The sequence below is a fragment of the Mus pahari genome, chromosome 5 (genome assembly GCF_900095145.1).
Source record: "Mus pahari chromosome 5, PAHARI_EIJ_v1.1, whole genome shotgun sequence".
NCBI lineage: Eukaryota > Metazoa > Chordata > Mammalia > Rodentia > Muridae > Mus > Mus pahari.
Window position 1 is genome coordinate 2,075,388 of NC_034594.1, and position 13,235 is coordinate 2,088,622.

The window sequence follows — 13,235 nt, forward strand, 5'->3', positions numbered from 1 at the left end:
TAGTACTCCATTGTGTAAATGTACCACAGTTTCTGTATCCATTCCTCTATTGAGGGACATCTGGGTTCTTTCCAGCTTCTGGCTATTATAAATAGGGCTGCTATGAACTTAGTGGAACATGTGTCCTTATTACCAGTTGGAAGATCTTCTGGGTATATGGCCAGAAGAGGTATGGCTGGGTCCTCAGGTAGTACTATGTCCAATTTTGTGAGGAACCAGTTTAGTGTAATTCTGATAGGTCCGCCTTTATATTTCGCTCGGCCTTTCCCCCTTACTGCTTTTAAAATTCTTTCTTTGTTTTTTGCATTTGATGTTTTGCCTATTATGTGACAGAAGGAATTTCCTTTCTGGTCCAGTCTATTTGGATTTCTGTAGGCTTCTTGTATGTTCATGGGCATCTTTGTCTTTATGTTAGGGAAGTTTTCTATAATTTTATTGAAGATATTTAGTGGCTCTTTAAGATTGGGATTTTCATTCTCTTCTATACCTATTATCCTTAGGTTTGGTCTTCTCTTTGTGTCCTGGATTTCCTGGATGTTTTAGGTTAGGAACTTTTGCATTTTGCATTTTCTTTGACTATTGTTTCAATGTTTTCTATGGTCTCTTCTGCACCTGTGATTTTCTCTTCTATCTCTTGTATTCTGTTGGTGATGCTTGGATCTACAACTCCTGATCTCTTTCCTAGGTTTTCTATCTCCAGGGTTGTCTCCCTTTGTGATTTCTTTATTGTTTCTAGTTCCATTTTTAGATCCTGGATTGTTTTGTTCAATTCTTTTGCCTGTTTGGTTGTGTTTTCTTATAATTCTTTAAGGGATTTTTATGTTTCCTCTTTAANNACTTCTACCTGTTTACCTGTGTTCTTCTGTATTTCTTTAAGGAAGTTATTTATGTCCTCTTAAAGTCCTCTATCATCGTCATGAGATGTGATTTTTAAATCAGAGTCTTGCTTTTCCTTTGTTTTGGAGTATCCAGGGCTTGCTGTGGTAGAAGAACTGGGTTGTGCTGATGCAAAATAGCCTTGGTTTCTGTTGCTTATGTTCTTACCCTTGCCTCTTGCCATCTGGTTATCTCTGGTGTTATCTGGTCTTGCTCTCTCTGACTGTGGCTTGTCCTTCCTGTAAGCCTGAGTGTCAGCACTCCTGGGAGAGCAGCTGTCCTCAAGAGGAATTTGGGTATGGAGAGCTGTGGCACAGAGTCAACTCAAGGGCTCAGACAGAAACCAGAAGGTTCCTGTCTCCAGCTGTTCCTTGGTTCCTGTGTCCTGAGGTCTCTCGGAAGGTCCCTTGGAGCAGAAGTGGTGGTCTTACCCATGTTCTCAGGTGTGTCAGCACTCCTGGGAGACCATATCTCTCCTGGTGGGATTTGAGTATAGAGAGCTTGGCACAGGGTCAGCTCTGAGACACAGATGGAAACCGGAAGGATCCTGTTAAATGCTGTGTATTTATATGCTTTGGTGCAATTATGATCCCAATTTGGCAAGAATGTGATGGTAGATGTTTATCAACTCGATCCCATTTTTATCAAAACATTTTTTCTTTTAGTAAATTACATATTTGTCAGTTGATGCCTTTTGAGTGAAAACAATTGAGGCCATGATCACTCTGTACTACTAACAACCCCTTTTGTCACAACGTTGTATATACGTGCGCCTCGATGCATAGAGCTCTGAAATCCTTACCTCTAGCCCTGATATTTCTGTCAGGTTCCAGACACTGCCAGAAATCTCCACTCAATTTCTGGCCTGCCTTCTCAGTTTCAACATGTACAAAATTAAACTCCTGTTCTATCACCCTCCTACCCCTAAAACCTTCCCCTCTTCCCATCACAGTAAAAGCCCCACCATCCATCCAGAGCTCATGCCTGGAAGTCATCCTTGACACCCACACCATCCTGTAACAAAGTTGACAAATTATATCTTCCCAGCATGTGAAAGCCCTCATAATCTACAGCCTGGGAAACCAAAACATAACCTCCCAAACTAACCATCCCTGAAATAGATGTTTAATAGGCACATCAGTATGATTCAGTGCCTGCTATTCTGCCAGAAGATGAATTGGCTCTTAAACTCCTCTACCTAGAGTATGTGGTAGGTCTCTCAGAAAACAACCCTCCCCCTAAATCTGATCAATAAGAATGAACTGCCCAAGCTTAGGATTCTGGAATTATGGGGGCTTGGGTGGGGCAATTTCGGAGAAGCCTGGGATTAAAGAAATCATTACAGCCTCCCAATTCTCAAGGTTTAATTCATTAACACAAGTTTTCCCAGAACAAAGCATTAAATTATTTGCTTTGCCTTTTGTCTGTTTCTTTTACTTCTTGGAAGTTGGGGAAAGAATGAAGTGACAAGCTGCCAAGAGGAGTCTGAGAATTAGAGAAAAATATGGACACTCGAAGACTTTATGAAGAAGGCAAAACACAATCCTAAGACATAAGGATAGGCAAGGATAACATGTATTCACTCTGGGTTTGGCATCAAACTGTATTTCTACCTTCAGCAGTGTTGGCCTCCTGACATGAATTGAGAAGCTTTGCCCTCTCAAGAGTGAGATTTCCTTGGATGATAATGTTCCTACTGAGGAGAGCAACTGTTGCCTTCAAAATATGATTCTCTCCAGCTACCCAGTTCTCTCTGAAATTGTAGGAATATCTGAAAAAAAATAAGAGAGTAAGGTGCACTTGGGAACATCTTATTAGAAATAGTAAATAGATTCTTCTTTACGAATATCTATGTTTTTAGGAACTCAAATACCCAATAATGAAACATACATATGTCTGTAAGACACACCATGCTAAGCAGTGGGAACTATTCACTGACCACTTGCTAAGAGAAATTCTAGAGTCCCACAAGAGAAAGCATTTAAGAAGTCCTCATCTTCACAGAATTCATGCTTTATTTTATTATTTTCTTTTCCAGCATAATGTTCAGCATTATTTTTTAATATTTTTATTAGATATTTTCTTTATTTACATTTCAATGTCCAGCATTATTTAATGCTAATGTATCTCATCAAGAGATAAATACCCAGAATACAATTCACTTAAACCCTCATCCTCCATGTAAACCTATCCAAGCTGAAATCTGAGTACCTCAGAGGGTTCCTGAGATGGAGGTCTGCATTGCGGACAGTTTCTACAACAACAACTTCTTCTGTTGCTTCAGCACCTTCTACAGTCATCCCACTGGTAATGACAACCTCATCCCCAGGGTGCCAGTCCACCGCTTCCCCCAGAGCCAACACTGTGTCTCCTGCATGTGCAGCTGCTTGAAGATAGGTGACAGTAACCTCTGGAACTGAACCTAAAGCCACCAAGAGAAAACTTGTTCAGATACCTTGATTGTTAGTAAGGATATGATTTTATAAAAGGTGCTTGTACCACCAGCCAAGGACAGAATAGTGCAATGAAAAACACAGGCATACCACTAGACAAAATTTACATGCAAGGTAGTCTTGACGTGGCATAGAGGAAATGTGCATATGTGGGCTTCAGTTTTCTGCTACATGGAGAGGTAGAATTAGATGACGTTCCAGGATAGGGCTTAGGGCAATTTCATGAGATGTTAGTTAATGAAGTATCTAGCTCAGCTATCACTGAAAAAAGGCACTGGCTGCACAGATGTTACAAAAGTGTGGAGAGGCATTGGTCCAGCCCGGGTATGTCCTATGATTGGTGGTTCAGTCTCTGAGAGTCCTAAGGGTCCAGGTTAGTTGGTATTCCTGTGTAGTTCCTATCCCATTCTGGGGCTGCAATCCTTCCTCCTTCCATAAGAGTCCCCAAGCTCCATCAACTGTTTATCTGTGTGTGTCTGTATCTGTCTGAGTCAGCAACTACGTAGAGCCTCTCAGAGGACAACATGCTCCTGTCTGCAAGCATATCAGAGTATCATTAATAGTATCAGGACCTGGTGATTGACCATGGGTTGGGTATCCCTAGTTGAGCCTGTTATTGGTTGGCCATTGCCTCAGTCTCTGCTCTATCCCCTCGTGCCTTATATGGGTCCTAAACAACTGGGGAGGGGTCTTTGCCAAAAGCTGTTACTTGCACGTGAGATATGTTCTTCTAGCTGAACTGTCTTATCTGAACTCAGTGGGAGAGGACTCACTTAGCCTCATAGAGACTTAAAGTATAGAGGTGGGGGAATACCCAGGGGAGTGGGGAGCACCTGCTCAGAGGAGAAGGGGAAGGGAGATGGAGAAAAGATTGTGGGAAGGGGTAACCAGGAAGTGAACAGTGAGCAGGATGTAAAGTGAATAAATAAAAAAAAATAATTAAATTGAAAAAAAGAAAAGGACATTGAATTATGTCAGGTTTTACTTTTTCCCTTCTCTGTATCACTTTATGTTTGGAAAATGAGCTTTTATTTCACTCTTATGTTTAATATGAAAGGGGAGATATTTCATCCCAATGTAGAAAGAAGCCCATCATTCATTGACAAGATGAAAAGTTTAACCTCCACATACTGGAGGCAGACTAAAAGATTACTTTAGAATAGTCACCCTAGTACTTTGTGTGTTAATTGATAACTTTGAACTAAAGCTGAGAACATCTGGGATGATATTATCAAGCCATTGAAGCAGGGACACTTGTGACTCTTGATATCTTAGTGGGCACAGTACTCTGGCACAACCTTATCACCCTCCCCACCCTAAGCACATATGCACTTAACTATCAAAGATTTAAGAATGCCATTTGATTCACCATTTGCACTGGTATTTTCCAGCAGAGGTCAAGGCAAATTTTTAAAGGCATTATCTGAAGCAATAGTTCAGAAAATACATTGCTTACTCCCGACTCCTTCCCCTTCTCCTCAGTACATCTCCTTCCTCCTTTGCAATAGATCATAATTTACCTTTAGCCCACAGCAAGTTGCTGTCCTCCCCTGCCACACAGAAGTAAAGTAATAATACTTGAATTCCTAACTGCAGGGGTGGCCGACAATAAATCATTTTCAAATTATTTTAAACTTTCCTCTTTATTTATTTGTCTGTATGTGCACAGACACTTGTACCAGCCATGTTGTTCTAGGCTGAGAAAGGTCTTTGGGTTAATGATGTAATTTCCGAAGTTTACCAAGGCAATAATTTTATCTTAAGAAATATTTACGGAGTTCAAAATTTCTAATTATAGGGCAGGTGGAAATTAAGACATAAATCATCCCTAAAGAAAATAATTTTAATTTTATTCCTTGTTTGTACATCTTAACCCTTGGGAATAATAAAATGAAATAAAGTTTATTTATTTGTATATACATATGTGTGAATTTCTCTAACCTGTTCCAGATTAGCTACATAAAAAATACATCTATGCTGTGAAGTATTAAAGACTGTATAAAAGATAGAGTTGCCTGCATATCCAGGATGACTGTTATCATGCATCAAAACGAATCAACAGTGAAGACAAGAAGCGTATACATCAGCTAATCCTTCTTATAAATAATAGTGAAGTCAAAATGAACAAAGAAACTCAGGGACTTTTAAAATACATATTTAACGTTTAGCATAAGCTCATGTCTTTCCAAATATTGATGGTTTTTCAATGAAGAAACTTACTTCATAACTTATTTATTTTCTTTTCAAAAGTATCATTCTTTCTGTATATGACTAAGATATGAAACCTGTAAACACTCTGAGGTCCATCCTCCTACTTTGATCTACAGGAGATATTGAACTTTTCATGAGATACAATCACTCAGACTCAAGATGTCAAGAGAATTTTAAGGAATAGCTAAGCTAGACCTTCTGCAAATGGCGCTTGTGCTGACCATGCCTATCATGTGCTTGTAAAGAGAGATTGTGGCGAGTCGTTCTATCCCACTCTCTTCTGTTGGCTCATCTGTAGTTTATCTCTTCAGACCCCAGTAACAAAAGCCCAAATTAATTTTATTTTAACTTTCCAATTCGCTCCAAGTAGATACTCCTACTCTATAGCTTCTGACATAGTAAAGATGCTTTTTGTTTTTAAGTTGGAAAATAACTTTATTTGTTCTAGGGATGGCCAGAATTTCCATAGAACTTCTGAATCTACTTCGTTTTGTTTGATTGTTTGTTTGGGGTTTTTTGTTTGTTTTTTACTTTGTTTTTCAAGACAGGGTTTCTTTGTGTAGCCCTGTCCTGCTATTTCTTACCTCTTTCAACCTACTCAAAAGAGTGACATAGAGCATCTGACTGGAGAAATCAGTGACTGTATCTGGGGTTTAAGTGTGCACAAGAAAAACTAAGCAGTGTTTGAGCCATTTATATGAGTTCTTTTGTATTAGAGAATAAGACTGCATAAAGAGGCAAATAAGGAAAGCAAGAAATAGAATGATGACATACCATGTATCATATCTGGGTCCTTTTCTGCCTATAGTACATATAGCTAAGGATGGACATAAAAATACAAGGCACTCGGAATATCCGATGTTCTTCTCTCTGAGATTCTCCTGAGAGAATATGTTGCATTCTTTAGAGTTATTACTTGAGGCCATAAAGCAAGCCTCCAGGATTGCCTGGATAGTCAAAATCTGTGTTGTAATTTGTCAAAGCACCTTACCTGTCTTCTGTATTATTCTTGACTCAACCTCAGCTTGGCCTATAGTGCTGCAATTACCTATCTGCCTCACCTAGTAAGCATGGCAGCAAAATCAATGCCTATTTTGTTCAATAGAACAACACCAAAGCTAATCACAGTGTCTGGTAAATAATAGGTGCTCAATATGCATATATATTATGTGGTATATAATAAGACATGGGGAAGCAAGTACCTCAAGCATTGAATGTCTATTTAATTAGACTGGACTTGGTGCCATGGCAAGGGAACATCTAAACTTTATTATGCATTAAACACTTTCAGGTTTGACAAGCTGGGGAAAATGGAAGCTGACATCCTTGGACACCTATGTTCAGTATTCTCAGGGTAGCTAACAATAGCAAGGATAGGGAGGAGATGGTGCATCCTACCTTCCTGAATGGAAAACAATGGCAAAGAAAGTCAAAGCAAGTAGAAACTGGCATGAAAGATGCCTTGGGCTGAACGAAGTACACAAATTTTCCAGATGACATGCAGTTCAGGATGAGTCCAGCCATATAGCAAATGGGAGTGTGGGGGAAAGCCTGTATGTTTTAAGAGCCAAATGGGTCAGGCAGTACAATTTTAGTTATAGCTACTGAAATATCTACAAGCTGAACAGATTCAAGGAGGTCTGAAGAAACTGATACAGTTAGAAACCTACAACTACCATTTTGTCAGAATTAAATAATTTCTGTAGTTATTCAACAGGTAAACTTTATCTCCCCTCATCATATCATGGGTGCATGAATGTTGAAGTTTTCATTTTCCCTTTTTGTGTGTATTAACATAGTATACATATAGAAAACTAAAATTCTCCCAGGACGTGATTTACATAGTAATGAGATAATCAGCTCTGAATTCAGAACATGGAACTTTTAAATACAGGACCAAAGAACTAGAAAGATAATACAATTCTCAATCTCTTAACAGAACCATAAATCAACTGTTTGAAAGTAGCTTCAGTTCTCAAAATACTGTGTACAATACTATACAAAAGTTATTTGTGCAAGGCATCTGGATGACTGGAACTCCACATTTCAAATGTTTACTTTTTTCTTCATGGAAACCTTAAAGTCCACATTGAGTAGCTCCTGTACAGTACCACAAATGAAAGATTATATAAAAATACAGCTAAGAAAGATTAGTGATTTATGAATATGCTTAAATGACAAAGCCTGTAATTCAATAGAATGTTTAACCACATTGGGCACTCAAGGTCGACCTGTAAAGCAACCAACTATTCATTTACTCCCACTGATGGCCTCTTATAATTGTACTTCCTACCAATTATTGTCCAAGCAGTTCACTGCCATTCATCTGTAATTATGCAGTCCCAGAGAACCACTTTTACAAAATGGGCATGGGAAGAAAGGAAATAATCTTCCGTGGGTTGACACACTTAAAACAAACTAATTGACCTGTTTGTTTTATAGGACTTAAATCTTTATTCCAAGTGAAAAACTCGGCCCATACCTAAACATAATCAAAGCAATATACAGCAAACCAGTAGCCAACATCAACCTAATTAGGGAGAAACTTGAAGCAATCCCACTAAAATCAGGGAATAGACAAGGCTGCCCACTTTCTCCCTACCTATTCAATATAGTACTTGAAGTCCATGCCAGAGCAATTGGACAACAAAAGGAGAACAATGGGATACAAATTGGAAAGCAAGACGTGAAATATCACTATTTGCAGATGATATGATTGTATATATAAGTGACCCTAAAAAGTCCACCAGAGAACTCCTAAACCAGATAAACACCTTCAGTGCAGTAGCTGGATATAAAATTAACTCAAACAAATCAGTGGCCTTTCTCTACACAAAGGATAAACAGGTTGACAAAGAAATTAGAGAAACAACACCCTTCACAATAGTCATAATGCAAAGTACCTTGGTGTGACTCTAACTAAGGAAGTAAAAGATCTGTATGATAAGAACTTCAAGTCTCTGAAGAAAGAAATTGAAGAAGATCTCAGAAGATGGAAAGATCTCCCTTGCGCAAGGATTGGCAGGATTAATATAGTCAAAATGGCTGTCTTGCTGAAAGCAATCTACAGATTCAATGAAATCCGTATCAAAATTCCAACTCAATTCTTCACAGAGTTACAAAGGGCAATCTGCAAATTCATCTGGAATAACAACAAACCTAGGATAGCAAAAACTATTCTCAACAATAAAAGAACCTCTGGTGGAATCACCATGCCTGACCTCAAGCTGTACTACAGAGCAATTGTGATAAAACTGCATTGTACTAGTAAAGCAACAGACAGGTAGATAAATGGAATAGAACTGAAGACCCAGAAATGAACCACACACCTATGGTCACTTGATCTTTGACGCAGAAGCTAAAACTATCCAGTGGGGAAAAGACAGCATTTTCACCAAATAGTGCTGGCTCAACTGATGGTTAGCATGTAGAAGAATGCAAATTGATCCATTCTTACCTCCTTGTACAAAGCTTAAGTGTAAGTGGATCAAGGAACTCCACATGAAACCAGAGATACTAAAACTTATAGAGGAGAAAGTGGTGGAAAGCCTCAAAGTTATGGGCACAGGGGAAAAATTCCTGAACAGAACAGCAATGGCTTGTGCTGTAAGATTGAGAATCGACAAATGGGACCTCATAAAATTGCCAAGCTACTGTAAGGCAAAAGACACTGTCAATAAGACAAAAAGGCCACCAACATTTTGGGAAAGTATCTTTACCAATCCTAAATCAGATAGAGGACTAATATCCAATATATACAAAGAACTCAAGAAACTGGACTCCAGAAAATCAAATAACCCTATTAAAAATGGAGTACAGAGCTAAACAAAGAATTCTCAACTGGAGAATGCCAAATGGCTGAGAAGCACCTGAAAAAATGTTCAGTATCCTAAATCTCCGAGAAAATGCAAATCAAGACAACCTTGAGATTCTACCTCACACCAGTCTGAATGGCTAGGATCAAAAATTCAGGTGGCAGCAGATGCTATCAAGAATGTGGTGAAAGAGGAACATTCCTGCATTGCTGGTGGGATTGCAAGCTCATACAACCAACTCTGGAAATCACTCTGGCAGCTCATCAGAAAACTGGACATAGTACTACTGGAAGATCCAGCAATACCTCTCCTGTGCATATACCCACAAGATGTTCCAACTGGTAATACGGATACATGCTCCACTATGTTCATAGCAGCTTTATAATAGCCAGAAGCTGGAAAGAATCCAGATGTCCCTCAACAGAAGAATAGATACAGAAAATGTGGTACATTTACACAATGGAATATTACTCAGCTATTAAAAACAATGAATTTGTGAAATTCTTAAGCAAATGGAGGACATCATCTGGTATCTGGAGGATATCATCCTGAGTGAGGTAACCCAATCACAAAAGAACACACCTGACATGCACTCACTGATAAGCAGATATTAATCCAGAAATTTAGAATACCCAAGATACAATTTGCAAAACACATGAAACTCAAGAAGAAAGAAGACCAAAGTGTAGATACTGTGTTCCTTCTTACAATGGGAATCAAAATACCCATGGATGGAGTTATAGAGACAAAGTTTGGAACAGAGCCTGAAGGAATGACAATCCAGAGACTGCCCCACTTGGGGATCCACCCTATAAACAACCACCAAACCCAGACATTAGGCAGATGCCAACAAGAGCCTGCTGACAGGAGCCTGTTATAGCTGTCTCCTGTGAGGCCCTACCAGTGCCTGGCAAATACAGAAGTGGATGCTCACAGTCATCCATTGGACACAGCACAAGGTCCCCAATGAAGGAGCCAGAGAAATACCCAGGGAGCTGAAGGGGACTGAAGCCCCATAGAAGGAACATTGATATGAACTAACCAGTACCTTCACAGCTCATTGGAACTATACCACCACTCAAGAAAACACATTGTGGAACTTGTGGCTCTAGCTATAAATATCAAAGGATGGCCTAGTTGGTCATCAATGGGAGTAGAGGCCCTTGGCCCTGTGAAGGCTCTATGCCCCAGTATAGGGGAATGCCAGGACCAGGAATATGAGTGGGTAGGTTGGGGAGCAGGGGGTGGGGGAAAAGCATAGGGGATTTTCACAGGAGAAACTGGGAAAGGGGATAACATTTGAAATGTAAATAAAGAAAATATATCCAAGTGAAAAACTCACAAGACTTTTCAAAAAAGAGATGGAAAAGAAGGAAAGAAATAATGAAAGCAGGAAGGAAGAAAGGGGAGAATAGGAAGGAAGGAGGGAGGGAAGGAAGGAAAGGAGGGAGGGAGGGAGGGAAGGAGGGAGGGAGGGAAGCAGGGAGGGAGGGAAAAGGAAATGAAGATAGGCAAATTAGGCAATAGATAGATGACAGATAGATAATAGATAAAAGATACATAGATACATAGAAGATGGATAGATAGATAGATAGATAGATAGATAGATAGATAGATAGATAGATAGATAGATAGCTGTTTCTCCTGATTTCTATATGCATATGCCCCATAGTAGAGCAGTGATGCTTCCTTTTCATCCTTGTTGGTCTGTCACTGAGAAGACAAACATAAAGTGAACAGCTTCATTTCCCTAGTACTAATTCCCTGTATAAGAAGTACACAGATTAAAAAAAAAAAGAAGTACACAGATGAATATCAATTAGTTATGCAAAAACACACAATCTTGTTAACCTATGAATATAAAGAGGAGCAAGAAAGACGCATATTGATATGTCATAAAAAGGTTATTAATCTTTCCTTTAGAATGTTGTATTTTCATTAGAAAAAGATTCATCACAGTATGGCTTTGGTGAGGACTGCTACATAGAGGTAGACACCACCCTGATTCTTCTCTTCTCCTTTGTTTTATGGCCTCATCCATCCACTCAAATAATTGATCTTTTTGATCAAACAATATTCCTTCTCCTGCAGATATACACGAGTGTGTAGACCACCTTCTCTTTAACATCTTGTTTTCTATTTTTAAATCTGTGCATTAACCTGTGCATTATCCCTGCCTGCTCTTCTCCTAGCACAGCCTGATGGCTGATATTGTGTTTTCCTTATTCTTCAGCTTCTTGACCAGTTTCTTATATTTTAGTTCTGCATCTAACATCTTCAAAACAGTTCTAAGTTGAAGCTTTAAAAAGACAAGAAGGGAACACCTAGAGCTAGAGGAACAGTGCTGGGCAGAGTCCAGGAAGGATTTGGAACTCCTACTGATGCTGTTTTGGTGGGGCATCTCCTATTAGATAAACTTAGACAAAGAAGAATGTTCTCCAATTTCGTCAGTTATGTTCTCTTTACTGCTTATTTATAAAAAAGAATAATCTTGTTTGGAGGATCAGACCTGGAGGAAAAGGTTTTAGAAAGAAAAGGTGAAATCTAGTTGGTTTCTGTTAAAGTTCATGGTCTGAGGAAGAAGGCTCCTTATGAAAGTGAAAAGATATAGCACGGGAACGAAAGATCCCAAGAGTGATCCAACACAGCAGACTCTCATTTGACACCTACTCCAGGTCACACACGCCCTACAAGACATCAGAGTCAAGTTTGCCATCTGTTTTTCTTCAGCATTCAACACGTATCTGAAAAGATGACCACCCTTAAAGTTGTCTAATGATACGCACCTTAGTTCTGTCACAGAAAACTTTGAGGCTTGCAATTCGTAGGCACCTCAGGGTTACCACCTTAAAGACTAAGTTATTCCTCAGACCCCAAGCTCCACTAGTGAAAGACATACATCAAGTATATACATCAGTACTTTACTGCTTAGTGAATTGCTCTTGGTCATGGGTGGGGCCCCCAAGGGGCCTCGATTGTAGGACCATGAAAGGCAGCCTGGTTCCTGGTTGAGCTAAGGCTAGAAACCCCAGTGGCCCTAAAGGGATTACAGGCAATTCATGTGGTTCCCAGACACTAGGCTCCTGGTATGAAGCTGCAGCCCTCCATAGATTTGTGGTTATTAGTTATGTAAGGACAATGCCCCATGCCACTCCCCAGGTAGAGATCTGTCTGTCAGATCTCCATTTTAATGAGGTACCTAAAGGCCTAGAGGGCTTAGCCAATAAACTTTCCTTCCCAGATGTTCCTCTCTGCAAAAGGTATTTAACCTCAGGCCATCCCTGAGAAGTGGGATACAATTTTACTCATCCACTTTCCACCATGACAATAAGTGCCTTAAAACCATGAGGCCTTTGGCTATAAAGCCACTGTCTTATCTCCTATATAAGGCCTCTCTGCACATGGGACTAGCCTGAGCGCCCCTCTTTCCCTCCCACATCAGGCCCCAGGGCCAACCAGTCCGAGGACCCCCAATCTGTTCTCAGCTCTTCCATGACATCCAGCAGCGCCTGAATGGCTGATAGCCTGAGAACCAGATGGCCCTGGCTTCCTTGGAGGCCCAAGAACCCCCAAGCCAGCTCTGGCTGTGTCCAGCCTCAGACTGCACCCCCCACCCCCCAGAGCAGTGTTCCTGGGGGCTGCTCTACGATGGACACCCGCCCTGCGTGGCTTAAGGTAAGCATAGTCAAAAACTCCTGTATCCTGCCTCCCCCCAGTGGCTGAGCCCTGTGGCAGAACAGATGCTGGACCCCACCATAACCCAACAGGTTATAGCAATGCTAATGTTGGATCTTGTGCAAGGGGTCATGCCTAATGCTACTACAGATGAGAGAGAGAGAGAGAGAGAGAGAGAGAGAGAGAGAGAGAGAGAGAGAGAGAG

General features: G+C 40.1%; 1 protein-coding gene across 19 annotated transcripts in view; it reads right to left on the reverse strand.

The window, feature by feature from the left end:
* Positions 1-13,235, reverse strand: part of Pkhd1 (PKHD1 ciliary IPT domain containing fibrocystin/polyductin) — a 487,582-nt gene that overhangs the window by 293,456 nt on the left and 180,891 nt on the right. For all 19 annotated transcript variants that reach the window (XM_021197628.2, XM_029539264.1, XM_029539265.1 and 16 more), the window contains 2 exons: positions 3,088-3,298; positions 2,490-2,647 (listed from right to left, as the gene is read on the reverse strand). In XM_021197628.2, the coding sequence (XP_021053287.1) occupies positions 2,490-2,647; positions 3,088-3,298 (369 nt within the window). The remainder of the gene's footprint in view (positions 1-2,489; positions 2,648-3,087; positions 3,299-13,235) is intronic.